General features: G+C 40.6%; 1 protein-coding gene across 1 annotated transcript; it reads right to left on the minus strand.

The window, feature by feature from the left end:
- Nucleotides 1-553: 553 nt before the first annotated feature.
- On the minus strand, nt 554-27,186 carry LOC5574689 (zinc finger protein Xfin). Its single transcript, XM_021855295.1, has 4 exons — nt 25,543-27,186; nt 10,999-12,365; nt 10,803-10,882; nt 554-1,615 (listed from the first exon to the last, which is right to left on the minus strand). The coding sequence occupies exons 1-4, from the start codon at nt 26,675-26,677 to the stop codon at nt 1,207-1,209; spliced, it is 2,991 nt and encodes a 996-aa protein (XP_021710987.1). The 5' UTR covers nt 26,678-27,186; the 3' UTR covers nt 554-1,206.
- Between the last annotated feature and the right edge of the window lie 437 nt (nt 27,187-27,623).

A 27,623-nucleotide genomic window follows, 5' to 3' on the forward strand; every position in this document is an offset into this window, starting at 1 on the left:
TTGAGACACGCAAAAATGTTATCTTTGTTAAGCTGCGTCATATTGAAATCTTTAATCATGCAGATTCATATCCTGCAACAAACAGACATTTTTTTCCGGAACTACGAATAATCGATGATTATAGTACTTTATGACAAATATATGGTGCATTATTTGAGAGCATTTCACGGAAAACATCCAAGTTTATTAATGAACAGAATCGTTCAAGTAGCATTTTGAAGAGGCGCAGCCGATATTTTTTATATTAAAATAAGTGTGCAAAAATAGTTTCGAAATAGTTAATCGTGAACATATTCAACCATGAATTACTGTTTCAAAATTATTTCCCTGAGTGTGGCCAAAATTCCCTGAGAAATCCAGGTTTTTTCCAGGTTGAATAAAATTCCCTGAGAGTTCCAGGTTTTCCAGGTTTTTCCAGGTAGTAGACACCCTGGTAATCCTTAAAAGTTATAGGGCAAAGCCAAAATTTGTCAGAGAATCGACCAAGAAAAAAATGAACTGATTTAATTTCTTGGAAAGGAGTTTCGGATGTGATCACTAAAAACAATAAACATTTTAAAACTGAACTCATAAGTAGGTTCAACTACTTTGTTGAACGGAATACCTTTATACAATCGATACAAATATACATATTCGATGAGAAAAAAAAACTAACATCTTGCGATCCGCTTGATCTGCATAAGTTTGAATTGTACAATAAAATCTATGCAGCACTCATGTTTGCTATCCATTTTGTTGTGTTGAACACTAGTTACTAAGAATTAAAAAAAAGACAAAAGGAATATTGCCAGGTGCTCTGCTCAGTCTCCCTTTTATAACATAAATAACAATTAATAAGACGGTTTCAAAGCCCAAACAGCTTAAATTAGTTAATGGTTGAAAGATTCATCTTCAAGCTCACAATGGCGCGGACATTGTTGTGTGTGTTTGTGTGTGCTTTAAAACCATACAAATCCAATAAACTTAATTTGTTCTGTACATTACACGACCTCATTAAAACAATTATTCAATTTATATGTGTGATTGTAATTCATTGTGAGTGCAGGTGATCAAAACCATTCCATTTCAGCCATGTGGGCATGGATAATCCTTTAGAAGTGGATTCAATGCCGACAACTACAACAATATTGTCTCTCTTTGTGTTCGTGTAGTGTGAAGTGATAAAAAGTGTATCAACGAAACATTCGGAACTATTGCACAGCCGAATCAGTAGCCATCCAACGGTTCTATACCGTGTTCTTCTTGTTGGTGTTGTATTAGCCCCCTATCGCTGAGAAACGTGGCCTCACACAAGTGACACTGCAGCACTCGAACATCTCCGTGGGTATTCCTGTGCGCTTTCAAACTGTCCGATCGGGTAAAGCTCTTTCCACAAACGTCACATTCGTAAGGTCGTTCACCGGTATGCGTTCGCAGATGGATTTTAAGCGACTTTGGCCAAGCGAACTCTTTCTTGCAAATGTGACATCGATGCTTCGATTTGGGGTCCGATGGTTCCGAACCAACACCACTTCCTATCACTCGAGATATGTTGTCTTCGTCATGCTCATAGCTGTTGTTGTTTTCGTGCTCTTCGCCATCCTGATCTCGTTTGTGGCCACCCGGTTCCTCCTCACTAAAGTAAAAGGAGTAAAATATTAGATGCAATTCCGATGTATTTAAGAGGTTTCCAACTGAATTTATGACTTATAATTCCTATACGCTAGGAGAAGTTGTTCACTTACATTGAGGATACTTCGCCTCAGATTTTCATACGACCGTTTTTATGAAATAGATTTTGAAAGAGAACTCTTATGAAAACCATACAATCTTATTATTATTATTATTATTATTCGGTAGCGATAGGGGTAGTACTGGCACTCTTAATCTGCCCTAAGCTCCTTCCCAGCATTTGCTTTTATAAGCCTCTATTGCGTTCATCACACAGACGTTCCTAAGCAATGTTGCTCAAATGGTCACTGTGTACCCTAGCAGCAATCAGCCCTTACCGTAGTTTTGCAGTCTAGTAGTTCAGACAACTATTAAACTATGATAAGGCCTGAAATGCTACTAGAGTGGTTAAAGTGAAGAACAAAATAGTTTTATTAAAAGGTCCTCATTCCCCATTTCATTTCGCCACTCACTATCGTCACTTTTATTTTCGACACTATCGCGTTTATCACCGATTATCACTCATCAACTTTCGTAATACACTTCAGATATACTTTCCATTATATCACTTTTCACATCACAGCATTTTCATATAAATTCATTGTTATTAGCATTTACCATCTGTTAGCATTACTAAGTAATTAAAAGATATTCAATTTAAATGACTCATTATTTTTGTTGCTGTAGAGTCATTACTATTCAAACTACAATTTAGCACTATCAACAAAGTTACAGTAAAACAAAATCACTTCGATCCATTTTTCTGCGCTCGCTGTCATTATTAACACTTTTATCATGCATGTTTGAAGAACTAGACAATAATGTTTATATTCAGAGAAATGATTGCAAAATGTATTATGGCCTTTATTAAATTAGTAAAGTTCACATCATTATACTATCAGAATCACTTCCAATTTTATTTTCAAATTTTTATCACCCTAGATTTTATTATAAACACACTATTAGCACCAACACAATCACTAAATTTAATAACAATAAGTGTTACGCGCAGTTCCACCAAACACCCATTCTTATGTTGCATTATAAAACGATTGATCACACGTTAGCTTCGAAACTTAACAACCATTACTGATTAGTACAAAGGATGCTACAGCTCCTCGTGATAAACGAACTGAGTCATCAACAACCAGCACTGGTTTATAAGTAACGAATGAGCCCTGGCGGTCCCTCCGTTCGAAGAGGACCTGATAATATGCCGAAACATATTAACAGATCCTCCGCCTGAATGCAGCCGTTTCATAAATCATGAACCGTTAGAGGTGTGCCAAAGTATTGGGAAGGTGATATGTTTCACAGACGGGTATTATTATGGTGCACCTTCTACTTTGGCACCGTCAAACCCTGTGATCGTGGCCAGGGAAAAACCATACAATGAACCATTATGGTCAAGAATCAACTACTTAATTGGCGTTAATGGACGAGTAAGTAAACTACGCGCTCTCCGCCCTAGACCTTCGCGGTTCGATACCAGGTCGCGACTTTTTTTTTCAATTTTAAGTAAATATTTCATACGATGTGTACGTGTATTTTCATATCATGCAATTCAAAACTTTTTCTATTTGATAAAATGTTATAGTAGATTCATATGATTTTCGAATTTGGAGTACCCTCGGTGTAGAATCAACTTATCGTTGAGAAAAAGTAGATTTTGTATGAAAATTGCCAAGTATTTGAATGACAAGTGAATTCTAGCCTATAGAAATTACTCTGAGCAATGATGATCATTGATAATTCAAGACACGGATGTAAGTGAAATTATGGTCAGTTTTCAGTTGATTATACAACATCTACTTTTTCCTAGCTTTTCATACCTATTTTCCGATATTTTAATGTAATTTTCACATAATTCGTATAAATTTGGCTTGTTTCTGAAAAACTTCAAAGTCGATTGTTTCAAAACTATTTTTTTTGTCACTTACACCTCTTATTTTTTGATTATCTTAAGATTGACTAATGATAGACGGGGCAATATGAGCACCCCAACGGATGAGCTCGATTTAAGATGATTATAGAACGAAGCCAAACCTCGAATCTTCAAGAGCACAAGTCTAGAGAACCAAACCGCGCTTTGCGTTGAAAATTTGATGGATTGGTCACCACCAGCAATCGATCCAATTTGTAACGCAATCGGTCGTTGTCAGATTCGCCAGATTTGTGCACTTGAAAATTCAAAGTTTTAGACCTGGGTCATAGTGTCTAGGAAACCAATTAACCTGAAATTCGAACTACAAAGGGAAAGTGGTGTAAAATTGAACAGGGCTGGTAAAATAAACGCCGCGCCTCTTATCGAGGAAACCCAAATTTCAATGAACTTTTATCGCACACGAATGATTTAGACTTTGAAGCAAAAAATCAACGAGCACGAAGATTTTAGAAAACCACGTTTGAAAATTGAAACACTGATGTAAATTTTAGCTTGGAGATCTTGAGGTTTTTCAGTGAGGATCTCTGTAATATGATGTCAAATTGGATACTACTAGATTTCTTTTTGAATGGATTATAATCATATTATGGAGGTCTTTTTGTAAATGCAATGGAAATTCAATAAAAAAAAATGCTTTGCTCACGTATTTTGTACGATGTCAATTTTCTCACCAATTGTTGTTCATTTTACTCACATAGTGCAGGTAAAATGAACATTTTCCATCGTTTTTTGCTAACGATAGAAATGTGTAAAAATTTAGCTATTTTAGTCTGGATTCGTGTCGCTGCTTTAGACAACATTATAAATTTGTTATGCAACAAAATAATCACTTCAAAATGGTTTAATCTGATGAATTATTTTTTTTGGATTACATTTACGTAGTAATTTGATTTGTTAGTTGAAATTTTGGCCGTCATATATTTTTTTTTGTTATTTATCATAATTCCAAACAATTTATTTGAAAACATTGATGAGAACGCCAAACAAAGCGTGCTTGACTTGCCCCGCTTATTCCTACACTCAAAATAATCCAAACGTCAAAGCTACGTGAAAAATCACGTAGATTCGTCTTTTTTTGTCTTTTTATTATATGGCTCATTCTGTGTTATGATGGCGTCAGTCAACAACAAACTTCAAGAGTAAGCGGAGTCAGCTATTTTATATATTATTAATTATATTAATCTAAAGGTAAATTTTGTTCTTGTCGCTGATAATCTAATATTGAAGAAAATTGTATTGTTTTAAGATAACAATTGCATCGCACCTACCGACATGGATCGAAATTGAACTGACAAGCGCAGTGATGAGAAAAGTACTGGAGCAAACATTTACCGCCTCTACATTTACATCTTTCTACACGACCATCAAAATCCAAAGCAAACCATGACCGTTCAAAACCAAAAAATGTCACGGCTCTTCAAAACTGTAATCTTCTTCTTCCTAACGTTTTTCAACCCCGAATGCGAAATGACTCGAGCACAGTGGTGACACGATTTTTGCGGTTTTCGGGGTTTTGCATTTTTGCTCGATAAAGGTAGCATGAAATTGAACTTGTTTATATGTATCGCAACGGAATGATTGTGCTCTTGCTGTTAGAGCCAATAGATTTCAATTAGTTGAAAACACTAGCGAAATATTATTGATTGAATGATTTAACACTTTTTTCAATCATTCACCTTGGAATGGCTGCCCGAAAACGGTCATAGTGGAGAGACAAAAACAGTCAAGCAGTGTGTGAACCGTTGGCAGCGCAACGCCTGATGGTATTGATGCTGCTGCTGCTTTGTGTTTTGGTTGAATGACAGAATCGATGAACTGTGGTGAATTGTGGTCACAATTCCCAAGACTGGACAAGCGGCTTTGGTAGTCTGGAGTTAGACGAGGATGTTTTCCTCGCCGAAAGTCAAACGTGTGTAAATCATCCATCTATGCGTTTTTATTATTGATTTACTTCATTTGTCACATTCTTTCATTGATACTGGAAGGACACCTATAAACATCTGGCAGAAGAATTCATTCTCGAAATTCCCGAAATTCGCACCCAACTATCAATTTCTATAGCAGTGACATGAAAACTCAGTGTTCCGTAACGAGAATGTTTGATCTCTTTCGATCAGCTAATAAAAGTTGCATATTATTCACTTTAGTTCCATATCGTTTTATTGCAAAATTATGCATCTTCAGAAAACAGTGCAAAGCTAAGCAGATTACATCTATACCGATTTCAGTTGAATTGTACTGGAAGTTTTATTTAGCTTCCATCAATTCCTTTGGTGAATCATACGAAAATTTCACGTAGCTCTTACGCGGCTCTCTGATAGAACGAGACTAGTTCATGGGTTCATCATTTCATTCTGTGTCACCTATGATTCACGTAAGAGGTACGTGAAAAGTGCGATGGAAAAAACCACGTATGTTTCCACGTAACAATGACGTTTGGATTATTTTGAGTGTACTGATTACTTGATTATTTGAAGGAATTAAGAGCAGGGCTCGTAACGTTTGACCTTATACTTGAAAATAGAGGCCGACAAGGAATAAAAAAGAGACCGTAAGGGAACTAAATAATACCATACACATTGAAAAACTTTACACAAGAATCAGGATAGTTTCCATAATATTTTTCAAAATCCGGTCAGACATTTTTCTATGATTATTTTTTTAGGAGTTACAAGTATTAGGGTGCCGGTGTAAATAGTGGATTACCTAATCAAAAAAAAAATCTTAAAGTCATAACGACAAGTCTTAAAAGAAATCTCGTCAGTAGATTTCAACCTATACTATATGGGAAAAATATAAAATGAAAGACAAAATCAATTGTTGAGCATAAAATCACTTGAGCCACTATTGGTAGACGTGTTCCAGTAGTTGCGCTAGTGCTCAAGTAGTAGCGTTCGGTAATGATGTAAGGATTTTCAGACAAAATAATTGATTTTTACATATGCCTCACATTTTTCCCTCAAAGCAGCAACTGAAATCTTTAAAAAAAGCATGAAGATCATCTCTGGGACTTTTTATACATAAGTTTAAAAAACTGCTTCCATCAGTTGGGCGAGTACTGAAACACGAAGACAACATACTACTGGTGCAAGGGAGCGAAATATTTGCGAAAACTTAATTATCTATATGACTAAGATAAAAACCTGAAAATTGGCAAATCGACTAAACTAACGGCGATCTATCGACAATAAAATATTTTTTTTTCCGGGAATTTCATCAGCAGCTAATGTAGGTATTCGCCTGAAGAATTCAATTATCGATTCTATAGCGGATTTTTAAAGAAATTCCCCTATAAAATTAGCTCAAGATACTTTTAAGAATTCAATCTGGATATTTTAAGGATAACCCAAGTAATTACTCCTGCGACTACGCTATAAATTTCTTCAGGAATTCCTCCAAACAAAATTTGTTTATTTATTTATTTGAAACACATCAAAAGGCAAATTGTAGCCCCAATGATGCCTAAAATATATATAAAACAATCAGAAGACAAAAACTTAACAAAATCACTAACAGTCAAGAGATAAAACTTAAACTAAACTCTTCGTTCTTCAAAAAATGATAAAAACCTTCGGCGAAGCATCTCTCGGGTGGAATTGAAGTCGAACAATGATGCGACTTTATTGAACACTCGCTGCAGAGCCCTAAGTGCTATGTGAAGTCGGTAGTTTGTTCGAGTTAGAGGCAATCTCAGCATGACGCTGTTCCGAAGGGAGCGTGGACGGGTATTTAGATGGACTCGCTCCAGGATTGTCCCACAGTCGATACGACCCAGTAAAACGTCTACAATAGTTAAAGCTCTGATTGTATCCCTTCTGTTCCGGAGGAGGTCCAAGGCTATCAATTGGCATCGACTCTCATAGCTCGGCAAGCGGAATGGATCTCTCCAAGGTAGCTTACGGAGTGCGAATCGAAGAAACCGGCGTTGAACAGATTCGATCTTTTCTGCGCCATTATTATAAATAGGACTCCAAACAGCGGAACCATATTCCAACGTGGAACGCACGAGAGAACAATAGAGTGATTTTAAACAGTAAATGTCGGAGAAATTCTTGGCGATTCTAAAGATGAATCCCAAAGTCTTTGACGCTTTACTGACGGTATACGAGATATGCTGTTTATACGTTAATTGTGAATCATGGAACACGCCCAAATCCTTGATGTGATTCAAGCGTTCAATTTTCGTGCCAAGCAAACTATAATCGAACGTGATTGGTTGTTTTTTCTGGAAAACGTGATGATGGGGTACTTGTTAGGGTTAACCATCATTCCATTCAGCGAGCACCAACTGGCGAAACGATCGAGTTGCTGCTGTAGGTATAAACAGTCGGCAACATAACATATCCGTAAAAATATTCTAAGATCATCTGCATTGCATACGATAAGCGGGGGCCTTTGATAACGATATGAACGTCGTTGACGTAAAGTAGAACAATCAGTGGTCCCAGGTACTTCCTTGTGGTATACCGGATGTAGCGTGAAAACTGTCTGAACTGCAATCGCCTATCATAACTCTTAGCTGACGATTGGTTAGGTAAGAGCCGAACCAGCTCAGAAGATTACCACAGACGCCGAATCTGTCATGTTTGGCAATAGCAATATCGTGATCCAGCTTGTCAAAAGCGGCCGACAGGTCAGTATAAATAGCGTCAGTCTGCACTCGAGCGATCATACTGTCGGTAATGAAAGTGGCGAAGCACGGTAGTTAGTGGTGGTTGAGCGGCTGGCGGTAAAGCCGTGTTGATCGGAATCGAGCAGGAGCTTGCAGTGAGAGAGCAACGGTTTCATTGCAACAAGTTCGAATAACTTCGAAACAGCACTCAAGGACGTATTACCACGGTAATTATCTACGTCGCGTTTCCTTCCTTTTTTATGCACCGGGAACATGTTTGCCACTTTGCAACAGGAAGGAAAAAAACCCGGTAGAAAGAGATAATCGCAATAAACAGCAGAGCGGCGCAAGCAAGTTTCCGATATGCTCCTTGAGAAATGCTGAGGGAACTCCATCTGGTCCAGCATGGCTGGACGATTTCAACTGCGAAGCGGCCCTAGATACAGCATTGACTATACTCTCCCCGCTGAATATTCCATTCCATTCCATCAAAGAAGGATAGTCCGATTCTTTGCGCTGCTCATTTACGTACTTTCAGAACGATTTTGGTATGCGTTTAAATTACAGTTCTGTGCTTCGCTGGTACAGCAAAAAACAGTGGCGACTGATACTCGTAGTTGACTCTCAGATAGTAGCTTTGCAATGAAGATGTCCGATACTGTGTATACCTCCTTAGAGCTGCTCTCCTACTGATTTCAATATTCGCAATTCGCAAGTTTGCCTTGGAGGGCAGGAGACCTGATGGAGAACTCTCTTCGGCACGTGTCTATCTATGACGTATGTCAAGATGTGAGAAAAAGTTATCGCAGAAGTATTAATGTCTCTGAGATCGAGAACGTTATCCCAATTGATGTCGGCCAATACAGCTGCTATGCTACGGTGATCCGCCTAAGAAAAGTCATATGACACACAAGCAGGACAGTTGTCGAAATCATGGGCCTGGTTATTCTCAACGGCAATAATCAACAGAGGATGATGCGGTACTGCTTTTATAAGCTCACAGCCTGAAAACCTGGTCTTGCACAGAAACAAAATAAAGATCCAGACAACGATTATTTTCGTTGACCACGTAGTTGATTTGTGCTAGTGTGGCTGCGCTGTAACTGTCTAGACGACTGACTACACAATCATGCATAGAAGAGTGTACAGGGTTTGGATAGAAGAAGCCGCTGTGAGATGATATCTACGAACTGCCTGGTAGAATGAAGTCGCCCAAGATGAAAATATCGTCGACGGGATTGGCGGCTTCCATTGCAGTGATGACTAAGTCACAGTGCGCCTTGTTCGATAAACTTCGCTTTCAATCTGGAACGAACAGCTACGAGTACGCCGCCTCTCGTGAGCTTCCTGCTGATGTTAGGATTACGATCGCAGCGGAACACTTCGTAATCAGTTCCGAACACCTGACTAGATAGCGTTCGCGAGTCAAGCCAAGTTTCTGTCAGGACGATAATGTCGAAGCAGGAATCCGACACGGCCATTCGGTAGTCGTTTACGCGCGAGTTCCAAAGATTCTTTCACAAATTTTCCTAGATATGCCTGGAGTTTATCTAGTGATTCTACAATCGATTCCGCTAGGAGTTCGTCCAAATATCAGTTGAGAACATTTTGAAGAACTTACTTGCAGAGATGTCTCCACTGATTTCTGAGGATTTCCCTCAGAATTATGGTTAAGTTTTTTCAAAGATTCGACCTCTCTATGGATACCTTCAGAAATTACTTCAAAGATTCCTCAAAGGATTTCTTCAAAAAGTCCAGCGGAAATTCTCTGAGAGTGCCACAGATATTTCTTTCCAAGGACAATGTTTATGACATCATTGGAGAATTTTCTGAAAAAATCCTGAACGTGTTGCTATAACAAATACTCTAGTAATCTCTGATAAAACTTCTGATGAACTCTTACAAGGATCTACCTAACTTTTGAGGAAGTCTTGAAGGTTTCTGTAGATGAATTGATAAGATAATTATTGAACAGCAATCAATGAACAGAGTCCCTGATAAAACTTGTGTAGATATTTCCGAAATGATTGGTGCAGTATTTGCTAGTGTGTAAGCTCAAAAATAATTTTGAAGAATCCATGGAGTTTTCACTAGGAATATTACACGAGAAATGTTTGAAAGTTTGCAGGAATGTTGAAGAAATTTCTAGATAAACTTCTAGTAATAAGTTGGTGATTCACTAGTCGAGTTGAATTGAAGAATTCCTAAAAAGCTCTTAATCGATTTCCAGTAATAATCTTTTGAAAAGTTTAGCAATTCCTAAGATAACCTGTAAATGAATTCACGAAAGAATGCATTTGAAAATGGCTGGTGAGTTAATTGATAAATCAGCTTAGAAACTTTGCATCAAACCCTTGGTGATTATATTGAAAAAACTTCCATGTTGCTTCTACTTCTCCGACGTTTCGGCGTATATTTCGCCTTCTTCAAGGGTTAAGACACCAATTTTCGCTGCCTCCAAGACTGATAGGGCCGATAAAACTTCAGAAAGAAATTTTCTATTAAGTCTAAAAAGGCATGTGAGGGTAATCATTCATTGCTTCTGACTCAAATGTTTGTTGGAAACCCCTTGGATGTTTTCAAATATGATCTTACCCTTCCTGTCCATCCTCTTCACCTTCGCCGTCGTCCTCGTCGTCATCAGAGTATTCTTCTTTCACCATCACTTCAATGACCTGAAAATACGAAACATATGGTCAGATTTCTCAATTGGCTAACAATCATAATTTCAACATTGAAATTCAACCACTGAAACACCCCTGTTTGGATGCCGAACATTACCACTGCTCACCTGTTCATCCTCACTCTCTTCGTCTTCCTCTTCTTCTTCGACTTCCTCTTGCTGTTCCTCTTCGCCATCTTCTTCGCCCTCTTCCATCACCGTTCCACCGATATCCATGCCCGCTTCGTTCTTCATATTTAAAAGCCCCTTGAAACTCGCCGATGGTTCCACCTGTTGCATAAGACCATCGTTCGATCCCTCGTCTGACGAGAAGTGACCATCTCCCGTGACTTGCCGTTGTCTCATGAAGGCTTCTTGTCGATGGATCTTTTCATGTGTTTTCAAATAGTCCGATCGTATAAATGCCGCGCTGCACATATTACATTTGTACGGTTTCTCTCCGGTATGTAACCGTAAATGCATCTTCAACGTCACGGCAGTTACGAAGGTCTTATCACACTCAGTACATTTGTATCGGCCATCATCGGTTCGCTGAAATTCCAACCTTTCCGCAAGGGCATTCGTCATTGGGCTGATGGGCGATTTGGTTTTGGCCATCCTACTGGAGTAGCTCATATCAGTAGTAGAGTCGTCATCGTCATCCAGAACCTCACCATTCGCTTCGGCCAACGCCTGCCGGTGGCGTTTAGATTTGAAGTGTTCTTTCAGATAGTCGACCCTATTGAACGAACGATCACAAATGTCACAAAAGAAAGGTTTTTCCTCTGTGTGCGTAAGGGCATGCTTTCGCAGTGAATCACTGTGGGTGAATACTTGATCACAGATCTTACATGCATACTGACCATCGCCAGCGTCCACAAAGTGGTAGTTCTCTGGCGTCAAACCTGCCCGACCAATTGTGGGTTTTTGCGGACTTGTGGAGTCGCTGCTATCGGACATCCCGATGCCTGAGAAGGAACCCTTCATCACGACTGGTGGCATTACCATCGGAGCGCCGCCATCTTTCCAATGGATTTTCATGTGCCTCTCAAGGTAATCCGACCGGATGAACGATTCCGAACAATGGGGACATTTGTAGGGTTTCTCATTGGTATGTATCCGATAGTGGATGCGAACCGTTTGCTGATGGGAGAACACTCGTTCGCAGGCAGTGCACATAAACTTCCCGTCGTCGGTACGGATGCAATATTCCTGTTGGTCTGGGGGTTTCCTCTCCTCTGGCGGTTTGAGCAGTGAGATTCCAGTGGACTGTGGACGCGCACTCAATGGTTTAAGCAGAGATATCGAAGGCGGCACCGAAGTGCTGGCCGTGCTGGCGAACGTTGGTGCGTTGAACGACAGGTTGGACGTATCGATGGCTCCCGGTGCACCCGGATCTTCCCCGTTGTCCTCGATGTGCTTCTTAAGATGGTTCTTCAGGAAGTCCTGTCGCATGAATGCCAGGCTGCACAGGGGGCACTTGAACGGGGTGATCCCTAGCAAATGAGGTGAAATATAAGAATTAGACTTTATAACGGTACATTGAGTAGTGAAGGGAAACCTTATGTTACAGAACAGTCTTTCAGCAGAAAATGACCTAATTTGCCCCTTTCCCAATTATACTTTGATTGTACGTAAGCCTCTCTTTCTCATAGCTCCAGAGTAGACCTGTTCATATTTGAAAAAGTTTCTGTAAATCTCCCGGTCAAGTAGTATTCTGAATTATCATGCTAAGAACATCGTCTAGTCAAATTTTCAGTTCATTTGATGAAGATTACGGTATGCTTCAAGTTAAAAATGTGTTTTTGGGCTTATTTCAAGGTTTGAAAAATCATAACTGGCTTGTGGAAAATCAAGACCACTTGCTATTACCACTATTTGAAAGCTTATTTTATTATGTTAAAGTTTGTCGAAGACGCTAATAAGATTAAATTGAGTTTTAACATTATTTGATCCAGATTTGTTCGCCACAGTACCCAAAAATCACAGTTTTCTCAATTTATATGGAATAAAAACACACATTGACATTATTTCTTCAAGTCATAGTCAACGGGAATCAAACATAATAAGCCTATGAATTCATTGACCATCAACTGCTTACATGTTGCTTGAGGCAATAAATTACAAAAAATGCCCAAAGATCGAGCAGAGCATCGCAACCTGATGAAATTTAAATCGTGCGTGACACATGTACCGACGAATGAATGAATTGAACAAGTTAGCATTGCTTTTTCTTTCCAATTGATGATTGTTTTGATCGCATTTCACCGACCATTTAGAACGATTCGAAAACAATCATCATCATCGACTGAAAAAAGGCAGTGCTAACGTGTTCATTTTTTATGTTCTTTGAAGCTCACGGTGGTGCTTTTGGCTCACTCTCAGCGGATTTACAAATGATCTTCATAATTATCTATTTTTTACAATTTATTTTCGTAAGATAAATGGTAACTTTGAACGGGATTGACTTTTAGATGTGCATAGTCATCATGTCTGGAAATTTAAAATCTGAAGTTTTCATACAGGTATGCTTTCCAGAGAAAACACTCCCCGAAAATAGAGATTTTCAAGAACCTCGAGACACAAACCTCAACCAAACTATGTTAAAACATGCTCCAATCATAAAACCGTGTTCGACAAAAGTTCGTAGAATTCGATAAACTACTGTGTACAGGTATTTCCGATAAGGTTTGGTGTGTCTTTCGGTAGTTATGATTTTTTATAGCTTAAAAATAGCCCAAAAACACATAATTGATTTGAAGCACACCTAAATTTACTCTAAATTGAATGAAATTTCGACCAGAAGTTCATTCCGACTTGTAAAATTGAAGTATTGGTTGACTGGGGAGTTTCCAGACATTTTTCAAAAGATGAATAGGTCTACTCCAGAGCTACATCAATTTTCGACCAATTCGGAACAAACTGAATCAGATGAATATTGTGCATCCCGATGAAATTCAGAAAAAGAACTTCGCTTAATTTCCTCTTCTTTACAAACGAACTTAAGCTAACACACGATAGACTCATCTTGGCATCCAAAGAAAATATTTCTGTTTTTATTTTGGACACACCAATACATTTTGGACCCTCAAAGTATATATTTTGGACCCCCGGTGTTTTTTATCGTTTGGCGACAAAGTCCACGACACTGGTTGTATAATATGCTTGCCCATAGTCTAATCAATCGATTGACAATGGAAACCCGAAGAAATTCTACGCCTTTAGTCCAGAAATTTGAAAAAAGTTTTTGTTTACATTTAAAAAATTTCTGACGGCTTTAATTTCTGTGTGTAACGTGTTGTAACGGTTGTATGGATGAACCGATCAAATCCAATTAATTTCAAATAAAACAAACACATTTTCTATGTACAAGCGGTTGATTCAAGTACGGAATAGTCCTATCTTTCCATATGGCATGTGAATTGAGTTGGTATTTCGAATTAAACTTGGAAATTTGCAAGAAAATGGACCAGGGGGTCCAAAATATACAGGGGTCCAAATTATATTGGTTACCCTATGCAATTATTGCTAGCAAATGATCTCATATTGACTTCTGCGTACTCTGCGTACTAAGGGCTTTTCAAATTTCAAACAGCTGTAATTAATTGAAAACAAAACACAATACTCTGAAATTTTGGGAGCAAATACTTATTGATCTTATGAATAAGGAAAAATATAAAAGCCTCACTTAGTATTTTTATTGCATTTTTTTATTTTTTCTCAAGGGTGTCCGTGTTCCTAACTCTGCGCACTCATTTTTGCAATGCTCCTTATTCTGCGCATTTAAGTTCCTAACTCTGCGCACTCGATAAATTCTTTATAACAGTATTTTACTAAAAGCATTACTAGCATTCAAACTTTGAATTAATCTTCATTTTCTTTTTTTTTTTCAATTCGTTTATTTAAAGGCTCACACGCCGTACCCAGCTTAACAGAGCCGATTACTGTTTTCTAAAGGTTCAGAACCTCTATGATCAGATTATGCTTTTTTCACCAGAAGATGAACCGATTTCCGTAAGACCAGTGTTTGGGAAACACTGATCAGCGCAAGTCTTTTTCGTTCCACAAACTTTGTTCGCCCGCCTCGATCGCCGTCGCTTGTTTGTCGTTTTATTGTTCTCGGTGGATGAGCTCGATGTATTGTCATCATCAGTCCATTCGTCGTTGTTCGTTTGGTTTTCTTCATCTGGTCCGTCCACGTCAACAAGAGTTGGTGACGTTTGCCGATCATCGTTTATCGGTGGGAAATCATCCTGCGTAAACAACCCGTCGGAAGATTTCGATGATGTTGCTGGTGTGTTGTTGGTTTGGAATGTTATTGGTGATGTTGCTGTTGTGGAAACCGGACATTTCCTGCCGGGATGAGGCGTTTGGCCGCATGAGTGGCAGGATTTTGGCTGGTTGATGTAAGACACCATTGTTGTCTCATTTCCAATGGTAATGACTGAAGGAACATGGCGAAGTAAATTCATCCTCAAGACTCGCACTCCATTTGATAGTCCGGGAAAATAGTGCTTCCACTTTTCATTCCTGATGGAAATCACCTCACCATACTTCAGCATATGATCGGCGATTTCGACGTGGCTCATTGACGGTGGGAGGTCATGGACTCGAACCGTCACCGCGTCACAATCCACGAAGATAGGAATCCGAAACTTTGTGTCTCCACAAAGCATTGTTCGCTTCCAATTATGTTCTGATTGGTAGCGAACGACGATTTCATGAGACTTCATTTCAATGAGCACACAGTTACGTAAGTGATGCAACTGTATGCTCTTGATATCCGCATATTGGAGCTTTAAATCGTTCTCCAAAAATTGTTGCACTTTGGCCACTTCAGGGCGCACTGGGAGAACACTGAAGTCGACTACTAAGGTGTTTTTTCGTGCACCGGGCATTTTCGCGAGACTGCAAACTAGAGTGGAAAAGGCAAAGAATACGTCTGACGCGCGCGGTGTCTGGCTGGCAACTGCTTCATTTTCTTGATTTATACGGCTTTACGTCCCCAGTGGAGCGTGGAATGTCTCTAACATAGAAGTTTACTAAGTGAAGTGATTTTTTACTATAATTATTCAATCCATGATTATTACTGTTACTGAACGCCATTAAGAGCAACTGTCAAAATAATCGAAATCATCATATGATCTCCAAAACATGTAATTAACTTATGACGTTCTCGTTTATTGCTGGGGCGAACCTAGTTTCGCTCTAGATCCGCTCTAACAGCTATGAATACGTTTTTTTTATTGGGTCGGGTAGAACCCGGATCCGCCCAGGTTCGACCCAAACACAACGAAGTTCGCTCTGCCGATTTTTTGTAGCCTGAGAAATTAACGGGGGTTCTGGTTACGGGTCGGTCCCCCAAGGAATTTTGGAATATCTTCAAAACCAGATGACCAATGATCAATATCGGCACAGATCCTAAAACTAGAAGAGTTTTTTGAGAACTTGTGAAAAAATGGTGTAAAAATATTAAAAAACAAAAAAGTTATAACGATTTGAATTTGAACTTTGCGGTGAAAAATTAAGCTGCCGGTAGAGGGGTTAATAGAGAACAGTCTGGCGAACTTTTTGAGCGTTTTTGAAGATTTTTTCAGTGCTATTTCAAAATTTTAATAAGGATTATATTGAAATTTTTAGTCAAAAATTTCAAATCATGATTTTTTGAGATTCCTCCTAGGGTTTTTTTACAATGGTCCAGAGGTGCAGAATGACTAGGGCTGGTAGCAAAAAGTGGTGCCGACAAAAGTTATTTTAGTGACCAGATTTGAGAAATAAGTGACTAAATAGTGACTTCTGATTCTCGAAATAGTGACTAAAAGTGATTTGAAAATCAAAATGTAATTAGTTATATTCCAGTTCTACCACACTGCTTTACGATGGAGAAGGGAATATCCTATATGATCTACTGCGGGTAGTAGGTCGTCTAGTTGAGAACCAAATTTGGAAATGTATATTTTACTTCTAAATTTTCAAGATATTTCCAACAATGTTTTTAAACAGAAAAGTTGGCATTTACACAAACAATCCTTTTTCAGCAGATTTCCAACCTTATCAAAATTTTTGTCATTTCACATTTTCATTCAAACTCCCAACATATCACATCTTAAAAACTGTTAAAATTGAATTCATTGTAAATTGTGTAGATCCAAAATATATTACGTTGCTTCCATCGATAAGAATTTAAGATTTAGTCTACAAAATATATCAGCGTACAGATGAAGTTTGATCATATATAATTTTTACAGGAGGATACTTTCTATTGTGTAACTAGATCATAGCTTTATAGAAAAAGCAATAAGCTATATTTTCTGCGTCTGACAGTTTTTCCTCGTTTTAGGAGAGAAAATTTTCAAAAAATTCAAGAATCGTTTAATTTTTGATGGAAAGTGGCTGTGCAAGCTTGAGGCACTTGAGGTTTTGTGACGTCTGTTGTGTGATTTCCAGACGATTTATTCAAGATTTCTGAAAGCTGTTTCTATTGGAGATTCAAGCCGCAGGGAAAAGACTTTTCCGGGAGAAAATAACTTGACACGTGTTCTAGTTAATGGTCGAACTACTAATGAAAATTTATTATAGGTTCATATTCTACAAGGGTGGTTGCTATGGAATGTACATAGCAACGGAATGATGTTGAATATATCAATGATTGCTTCGATTGCTTCAACACTCCTCCTCAACATCATGTGGTAGAATCCCTATGGCTTCTCGCAGTTGCTGTAGCTTCACCGCTCCCAAAGGCTTGGTAAGAAGATCCGCTTCCATCTGCTCCGTAGGACAGTACCGAATTGATACGATACCAGCCGACGCCAAATCCTTCACAAAGCAGTACTTGGTGTCGATGTGTTTTGATTTCCGAGAGATCCTATCCGCTGCTACGAGTGCAATGCAGCTCTGGTTGTCTTCATTGACCACTATGGGCAACGCCAGTTGCTCGCCCAAGTCGTCTACCAGTCGACGTACCCACTGCAGCTCTTGCAAGCATTCCGCTAGAGCGATGTACTCCGCTTCAGTGCTGGACAGGGACACGCACGTTTGCTTCCTGCTTCCCCAGCCAACGAGTCCGCCACCGAACTTGAAAATATAGCCAGTGTTGGACTTCCTGTTGTCTACTTCGCCAGCCCAGTCTGCATCCACGAAGCACTCCACTTGAAGGTTATCACCACCACCCAGATGGAGCTCGTAATTCTCGGTGCCTTTGAGGTAACGTAGCACCCGCTTTGCCTCGTTCCAATCCGCCGTGGTTGGTTTCGTAACCCGACGCCCGAGTATCGAAGTCGAGATTGCAATGTCCGGGCGCGTATTGACAGCGATGTACAACAAAGCACCGATCAAACTTTGGTACTGTTGTCCATCTGCCAATGAGTCGCTATCCTCCTCCTTTTGTTGAACAAATCCGCTGGCCATCGGAACCCGGGACGCTTTGCAGTTCACCATGTTGAACCGCGATAGAAGCTTCCTCACGTACGACTTCTGATTAAGGAAGAATCGGTCAGCATCGCGTCGAACGTGGATTCCCAGAAAGAACGTCAAGTCACCTAACTCGACAATCTTGAAGCTCTTGCTCAAAAACGTGACCAGCTTCTGGTATTCTTGTTCCGTTCTGCACACGACAACGATATCGTCCACATAGATCAATATGTACGAGTACATGCCATTCACGATCCGCAAATAGAGGCACGGATCAGCCGAAGATTGATGGAATCCCATGCTCTTCAACGCCGCATCGATCCGCTGGTTCCATACCCGTGCAGCCTGCTTGAGTCCGTAGAGGCTTCGTTTCAAGAGACACACGGTATTCGGATCACCATTCGAGTACCCAGGAGGCTGCTTCATGTGGATCTCCTCCTGCAGCACGCCATACAGATACGCGGTCTTGATATCAATGTGCTTGACGAGCATTTGCCGTTTGCTTGCTATTGTCAGCACAGTACGGAATGTGATTTGCTTCACCACCGGAGCAAACACCTGATCGTAATCAGTTCCGTATTTTTGGGAAAAACCCTGTGCGACCAACCTGGCCTTGTATCGTACAGTTTTCCCCGATTCGTCCGGTTTACACTTGAATACCCACTTGCAGCCAACAACGTTGCCTCGTTGGGGTGCCTTTGTAAGGGTCCACGTCTCGTTGTCTCGTAGAGATGCCATCTCCTCGTCCATGGCTGCTTTCCACTTTTCGCTGTCCTGGCTCTCAATCGCTTCTCGATATGTACTTGGCTCAGTACACGTGTTCACAGCCAGGCCAATTGTATCGGTATACCGCCCTGGGGGTACACCGAAATTTTCCCTCTGCGAGCGCCGCAGATGATCACGAGTAACTGGAACGGCAACGCGCTCCTCCTGTACTGGTACTGCCTCGTTGGGGTCATCGTTGTCTTCATCGAATCCGAAAAATTCTTCTTCATCTTGAGAATCATCGCCTCTTCCTGCATTCTGGCCACAATCGTACAGTCGAACTGCAACCTGTTCGTCTTCGGTCGGGCACTCACCTGGTAGACTACGGACGGTTCCATCCTTCACGTTCTTGTCCTCATCGTCGAGCTCCAAGAAACGCACGTCACGGCTGATGACTATTTGGCCAGTAGAGGTATTCAGCAAACGATAAGCCTTGCTGTCCGACGCGTATCCGACGAAGGTCATTTTTGTCGCCTTCTCTTCAAACTTCTTCCTCTTTTGTGGCGGAGTCCACACGTAGGCACTGCAACCGAACACCTTCAGATGTTGCAAATCCGGTTTTGTACCGAACCAGATCTCGTGCGGAGTCGATCCGATCGCTGATGACGGCAACCGGTTCTGAAGATAAGCAGCGGTGTTCACTGCTTCCGCCCAGAAACGACGAGGTAAGCCAGCATCCAACAGCATACACAGACCCATTTCATTTAACGTTCTGTTTCTCCTTTCAGCCACGCCGTTCTGCTGTGGAGCGTAACCAGCGGTGAATTCTGCCTTGATTCCTTCCTCTGCGTAAAACTTACGCAACGCATTGCTGGTGTACTCGCCACCCCGGTCTGAACGGATGACCTTCGGCTTCCTTCCGAATTGAGTTTCGGTGAACCTGACATACTCACGTATCTTTTCGATGACCTCAGACTTCTCCTTCAAAAAATAGACGACTGTATAGCGGCTGTGGTCGTCAATCATCGTCATATAATATCGGCACCCGCCCGGCGATGTCGTCATAGGACCGCATACATCACTGTGAACGATATCTAGCACCGCCTTCGACTTCTTCTCGGCTGCTTGTGGAAACGGCGGACGTGCCATCTTCCCTTCGACGCAACTCTCACAAGTCATCCGGATACCACATGGCTTGATTTTCATTCCAGAAGCCAAACCACGCCGCTCAACTTCGCCAATCGCATCTGGATCTCGGTGGCCTAGTCGTCGATGCCACGTGTGCAAACAATCCGTGTTGTGCTGCTTATCACTCACCAACAACGATTTTTCGACCACATTCAGACGGTACAGGCCGCTTACGCGATCAGCCGTCGCAATCACTGACCCATCGTACACCAACCGACATTGATCCGCATCGAATTCCGCGCGCACACCTTTCTCTGCCAGCTTTGGCACCGAAATCAAATTGCCTTCGAGTCCCGGGGCAAAAATCACACCGGTCAACGTAATCGACACTTTTTCGTTGCGACCATTTACGCATTCGATTTCACAGTCCCCGACACCTGCCGTACGCAGTACTTTACCATCGGCGGTCGAAATCTCCGGACGCACACTCTCATCGAGACGCACAAACGAATTGCGGTTTTTCGCCAAATGTGACGTCGCGCCCGAATCGATCACCCACGCACTCGCATCTTGCTTACCGGACCGCACCATAAACGTGAACGACTTTGCGTCGTTTTCGCGCACTGTTTTGGCCTTAGCCTTTTCTCTCTTCGGATCCGCATTTCCGCCACACTCTGCCAGGTACGCCTTACAATTTCGCTTCCGGTGCCCTGGCTTGCCGCAGTGATAGCAGACGACACTTTTCTGCGACGCACTCGCTCCGCCGGTTCGCAGCACTTGCTCGTCGGAACCGGATCGTTTCCGAAGCTTCTCCGCTTCATCCAGCAGCTTTACCTTCACGAGGTCCAAGGTGAGCTCATCTTCGTTTCGCGCTTCCAGTGCCGTCGTCAGGGGATTGAACGACTCCGGAAGTCCCCGCAGTATCAGCGCCACCTTGAGGCACTCTTGCATCTCAAAACCGGAATTTTCGAGACGCGCATACTGCTTCTCAATTACCGCCAGGTAGGCCTCCATATTGTCACCTACCTTGAAATTCTGGTTCGTGATTTGACGGAGTAGGGTCACCCGTTGCCCCAACGTGGTCCTCTCGTGATGAGCTTTCAGAGCCGCCCACGTGTCCTTCGCCGTCGTCTTGTCACGAATCAACGCGTATTGGCTCTCATCCACCATCAAGTGAATCGTGGCCAACGTCCTCTCATCGCTATCGTTCCATGCGTCCGTTATCGGTTCCGGAGGAGTACCTGGTTCCACGTGCTTCCACAGCTGCTCCCTCCGCAGTAACGCTTTCACGGAGAACGACCATGCTTGGTAGTTCGAATTGTTCAATTTCACAATTTTCGCCCACTCCATCGCTTCGAGAAAAAACAGCAAACTCTTCACGCTTCAATTTTCCGATCACGAGTTTCCGGCTGGGCCAATAACCTATTGGAGATTCAAGCCGCAGGGAAAAGACTTTTCCGGGAGAAAATAACTTGACACGTGTTCTAGTTAATGGTCGAACTACTAATGAAAATTTATTATAGGTTCATATTCTACAAGGGTGGTTGCTATGGAATGTACATAGCAACGGAATGATGTTGAATATATCAATGATTGCTTCGATTGCTTCAACAGTTTCTGATACGATTTTCTGCGGAATTCAATTGGCGGATTTTCTGTCAACGGCGATTACATCTTATCAACCTTCAAGCTAGATTGAAATGGTGAGTTCGTTTTATGCTTGTGAAAACACATTTATATCGTGGCAATGTTTCATTTTTTGTTAAAAAAAAACTATGAATGGTTCGCCACTTCAAGTGTTGTAAAGTTTTGTAAAACAAATCTACACGTACATATCCTTTTATTTATTTGTCGCAGTTACTAAAAGACCCTTTGAAAAATTCGACATTACTAATGTTGACGCAGGGGATGCAGAGGTGATCTCGGTCTCTAGAAGCAATGGACGTCACACTATCATTCCTTCCCTTCCCCGATGACCGTAAGAACGTGGCCAGCGCCGTTATTGACATTACTAGTTTGGAGTTCTCGGAATTGTACATTAAAAATGATATGTTACTCCCAAGCTGCATCTGTTGGTTCCCTGTACAATTTTGATTATTCCAGTCTAGCACGGAATAGCAACTACGAATTGTGTAACTAGATCAAGATTACGAAAAAAAAATGTAATATTTGGCCATTAGTCAATATTTCAAATTAAAAATTATGATATAAGATCGAATATGATTCTTAAGATCAATGTATTATAGAATGTATTCGAACGCCGACTTAGGGAGAACAATTAATTGAATCGAGCCTGACTGCAATTGAAGCTTTCCACCAGCAAGTTTAATGGGAGGTATGTTTGGCCGAATGGACATTTAGCATAAAGACGATTGGCTTAATAGGTCGTTCATCTGCGTTATGCTTTTAAAGTAGTTATTGGCTTATAATATTTCAATCAAAATTACTAAAACACTTTCATGATTCACTAGGTAAACTATGAAACCAAAAATACTTTAATACTGCCCATATTCTTGTCAAATATGAACTCCGTGGATTTATAAAAACCTTCTGCCGATGTGAATCAAATGTGCCAAGAAGAGTGGTCCGAATCCCAACATATCTTTGAAGAAAGCATGCATGATTTTATGAGCGATCCAATGAAAACGATAAATTCTGTGAAGCATTTCTGTATTATGTATTAATCCATGTATATGGCATTCTCAAAATCTATGTATATGGCATTCTCAAAAAGCTTCGAAAGAGGTTCCTTCAAAAAAGGAAGTATGCTCTACCCAAGGTCTATCCGGCCATTTTTAAAGGTTTGGTTTGCAAATTAAGACTGTCCTAAGAAGTATGATATGTTTTTATTCTCAAATAAAACATTAAATAATTTTTCTTTGTTTTGCGTTTTAGTGGTAAATACCTATACCTATTATAGATTTTGCAAAATTTTAAAGAGCTTATGTGCTTTATACAAGGATGGTTTGGTTAGTAAAACGAATGTCAAAGACAAAGAGAATAATTAGGATGCATATTTTAAAACGTAGAGTTCGACAATAGAAGACAAACATCTAATACTACACCACCTGTTTTAAAAATTCTTTTAAATGAGAATGGTCGAGATTTTCAAAAAGAATAAGGTACCGCGAGGTAAGTGGGTAAATGGGGTAAGTGAAAACAATTGATATATTTTACTGAATATGTGAATTAACTTTTCAAACTCATGCGTAAACCTTTGAGGCCATTCAGAACATTACGATGGGTAAGAGATTTCTGAGATTTTTCAGCCATTTTTGCATAGGTAATAGAGCGAAAAATTTTTAACCTGTCAACTGTTACTCCGTAACAAGTAGGCGGCATACAATCTTATTTTAATATTTCCAGTGGAAAAAAGTTGCGGAAAATAATTTCCTGTATCACTTCTTAGCTGTCCTCTGTGACAGTTTCAAACTGCAATAAAAAAAGTTTTAGAATTAATTCGACGTAGACCTAAAAATAACTAAATTTAAACACCGTCAATTTTCTTATCAGGTGGGGCAAGTGAAAAGTTTATTATTAGAGATTAAATTTGAGTTTTCGTACTTAAGTAGCCATAAGTAAACATGGTTCGCAATTATCATAGAAAAACATAACGTGCTGATAATTTAAGAAACACTATACTCAAGCGTTAAAAGCTATTAGAAATCATGGAACTTCTCTAAAAGATGTTGTCAAACATTACAATATTAATATGTCTACTTCGGGCAGCCAATTAAAAGGAAGACGTTGACTGAAAAGTTGCAATATAAGAGAACATACGGAAACCTAGTGGAATGTCTATGTAAGCTAGTTCAAAACATAAAAATGGGGTATAGGTCTATCCACATAAAAAAGATTCTAAATACGTTATTGAAGGATTCCGTTTGATTTCTCCCGAAGATAGCGACGTCATATTCGACTTTCTCAAAAACAAATAACGAGCGGTGGAAATTCCACAGAGCAGAAATGCAATTGCTGCCCTATAATGAAAGAACTAACATTGGAAATGTTGCAGTTATAATGTTGTCGAATCGTTTCAACTAACAAAACTGAACAGAAGAAAATTCAAGTGAAAAAAATTACATTTTCTTTGTTTACATGTTACTTGTGTTATTGTTCATTGGGAAGCCTTAACAAATGATAAAGCTAATAGAAATCGTGAATATAACTGTTTGTTTTTGAAATTATTGTTCAAAACGGCAAAACGGTAAGGAGACATTTTTCAAAAACTTTTTCTTCATTTTTTTCTTCAATTTTTCATAAAAATTAATTTCAGCATGCTGCTTATATTTAGTGGGAGTCAAGCTAAAAATTATACACGACCTCATTTGTTTCAATTTAAAGTCTCTAGAATTTGAAGAATCTCAACTATGCGAATTCCATTACCCACTTGCCCCACGGTACCTTACTAAACATTTAAACCTTTAGTTTACAACAATGAACTTACACCATACTAATAATAACTTAGATATTTACTATAACAAATAAATTGGAACTATGTGAAAGATTAACTATTTTTACAAGAAAACCATGAACCAAAGTTTTGATGCTGACATGAAGTTTAAACAAAACTTAGCCTAAATTTAAAGAAGGCAGATTTTTTCTCTCTAAAATTAAGCTCAAAATAGTTAAAGAGTGACTTTTTGACGAAAAAGATGATTTTAGTAGAAATGGCTTCAAAAAAGAGATTTCAAAGTGACTGGTTTAAAAAAAGTGACCAAGTCACTAAAAAGTGACTTGCTACCAGCCTTGAGAATGACCTCAGGAATCGAGCCCTGTGCTCAGATTTGATGGACAATTTTGTTGCATAATAACGGTATGTCGGGGCACCGTGGGTAACTGTATTGACACATCGCCAAATTATTAACTCAACTTAGAAATGTCGCGGTTTTTAAAGTATTTCGAGCAATATAAAATTACCTTCGATATGCATTATTATTATTTATCTTTATTAGAGTGGCTTTTCGCCCTTGGCGAGTTCACCACTTTCGATATGCATTTGAATATAAGCAAATAAGAATAAAGGGACTTGATTCTTATTTGTTTGCAATATTTCCTAATTTTTCAAATTAATGGTTTTTTGTGCTAGTGTTAAGAATCAGATCCGAAACTTGTCTAAAATTAAATAGGTACTTGTTCGCTCTTTGTTAATATATGTGCTCAAAGAACAAAAAGCTGTGCTCACAGAGATTTTGATCTACTAATTACAAGGTGCAATTCAAACTAGTTTCCATCTGCAGTAAGAATTCCTATCTGATCAATACTTATGAATCAAGATTTTAGAATCCAACAGAGACGATGATATCCGAAAGATTTAAAAGAAAGAGCTCAACGTGTGTACTTTCTATCGTACCTACATGTCGTGAGGAAATGCCTTATCAACGCTAGATATACTTTTCCGGATGTAAACTATCAAATAGTTCTACATACCTGTATGCAGCCGCAGATGCACCCTCAAGGTCGTCTCTTGCGTGAACGTTTTCTCGCACCGTGGGCACCGAAACCGGTCGTCGTCCGTCTTGGTCACCTCCGCCAGCAACGCAACGATCATACTCTTCTGCTCCTCGGTCTCCTCTGGCAGATTCTGGCTCGGTGGCTCATCTTCACTCTCGGACGAACTGGCCCTGGCCTCGTCTTCATCCGACTCATCGGACAATGGCCGCGAACCGGAGTTGATCTGGGCGAGTTCTTCGAACTTTTTCAAACTGATTCGCGGTCGTTTGGAGGGCGATTCTAGGGAGAAGTTGTTCTGCTTGAAGTCCAGGGCTTTCAGGTGGTTGGACCGGTGGCATTGGAGGAAGTCCTGTCGAATGAACGACTTCGGGCAGAGGTCGCACTTGAATGGTTTTTCGCCCAAGTGGCGCTTCATGTGATGGATTAGCGGTTCGGAGGCTTCGTAATATTCGTCACAATAGGTGCAGGCAAATTTGCCTTTCTCGTCCACTTCGCCGTGGGACTCGGAGTCCGAGTGGTCCGCTGGAGGGGAGGGGAAATAGATCTTGCGATCGGCATTACCGCCATGCTCGGTGCGAATGTGCCTCAGGAGACCTCGATTCGTGGCAAACACCCCGGAACAAGCCGTGCAGGTAAAAACCTGTTCCGTCGTTTCGTGGGATTTCATGATGTGGTATTTGAGATAATCGGACCGCACAAAAGACCTGTCGCAGAGCTCGCACTTGTACGGTTTTACGTTGGTGTGAGTGCGAAGATGCACCGTAAGGGACTTGAGCCAGGTGAAGGTTTTGCTGCAATACTGGCAGTGATAAATCTGCTGCTGCGTTCGTTCCGCCGTTCTGGATAAAATCGATTCCGCAGCGGCCATGACGTCTTCTTCATCGTCTTCCTCTTCCAGACGTTCTCGTTTCACCCTTTGAGCACCATCCACTTCCGGAAGGCCATCCAGTGAATCGTCTCCTCCGGACGCCATACTGGTTAGAAAATTAATATGGTCCTCGTCGATTCCGACCACTATCTCCTGATCGGATCCAGCGCCATTTTCATCGCCCGCAGCTCGAAACTCACCCAAATCCGCATTCCGTTCCCGTTTCGCATTGCCTTCGTCCATTACGTAGCCTCTTGATTGAATCGAACTCGAAAAAATTCCGTCGTCACCGTGCTGAACCTTCTTTCTCTTCTTCTTCGTCTTTGCTTTCGCTTTCCAACTTCCTCCGAGAAAAAAATGTTGCTCAATCGCTGTCTTTTTCGTTGGAAAAATCCGTAACTCCGTAGCAAATCAAAACATTGCTGCCTTTGGTGCACAGAAAATCCAAATTCTCATCACATCCTCTAGGAGGGGATCACTTCCGGTCCCAGAAATTACAACCGAACGAAAATCTCTCGAACTTTTAGCGAAAACACGCCCGACTGAATGGTGGTGACAAGGTTACTGCGATTCCTGTTCACACGCTACGCTGCCCCGAAATGTGTTCCGTCCGTCCGTTCGTCGTTGTCGTCGTCGTAACAGAAACCCGTCGTGGTAAATCTCGTCAGCATCTTCAGTAGCTGAAGGCGATTCTCGCACACATAAATAAACCCGTAAAAAATAAAACACAACACAACCACTCTGGCGAGCTCCGCAAGACAAGAGGAAACGTCAAAAACGCGCTTTCTGTTTTGACAGGAAAAACCGAGAGCCCGGGGTTTTTTTCGGGAATTGGTAACCATAGGCCTATTCACATGACGTCTCAAATCAGCTGATCGGGAAGCACTTTGACAGTTCTTCTATGAAAATGACAGACCCGTGTTAGCACCGGTCCTCCAGCGATGTAAACAAATGCATAGACGGATCTGTCACATGAAAAGGCTTATTACCTAGAACACCATTACCAGCGCTGCCAGATGATTTGATAGAAAATCTGTATTGCGAATCTTTACTTAGGGCTTGTTCACAAATTTCATAACGCTGAAGGGGGTGGGTGGGTGTGCTGCTGGTGTTACGGTTCATACAAAATTTGTGGAATATTCATACAAAAAGCGTTACGAGGGGGTGGGTGGGTGTCAAAAATTGCCAT

Source organism: Aedes aegypti, chromosome 3 (assembly GCF_002204515.2).
Source record: "Aedes aegypti strain LVP_AGWG chromosome 3, AaegL5.0 Primary Assembly, whole genome shotgun sequence".
Lineage (NCBI taxonomy): Eukaryota > Metazoa > Arthropoda > Insecta > Diptera > Culicidae > Aedes > Aedes aegypti.

Excerpts from the sequence above, each read along its gene's own strand:
- LOC5574689 (XM_021855295.1), bottom strand. The coding sequence starts at position 26,677 with ATGGACGAAGGCAATGCGAAACGGGAACGGAATGCGGATTTGGGTGAG. Across the intron at positions 12,366-25,542 it reads GCATCTGCGGCTGCATACAG|GGATCACCCCGTTCAAGTGC; the intron begins GTATGTAGAACT and ends CTCATTTGCTAG. Across the intron at positions 1,616-10,802 it reads GAAGAGGATGGACAGGAAGG|TGAGGAGGAACCGGGTGGCC; the intron begins GTAAGATCATAT and ends CTTTTACTTTAG.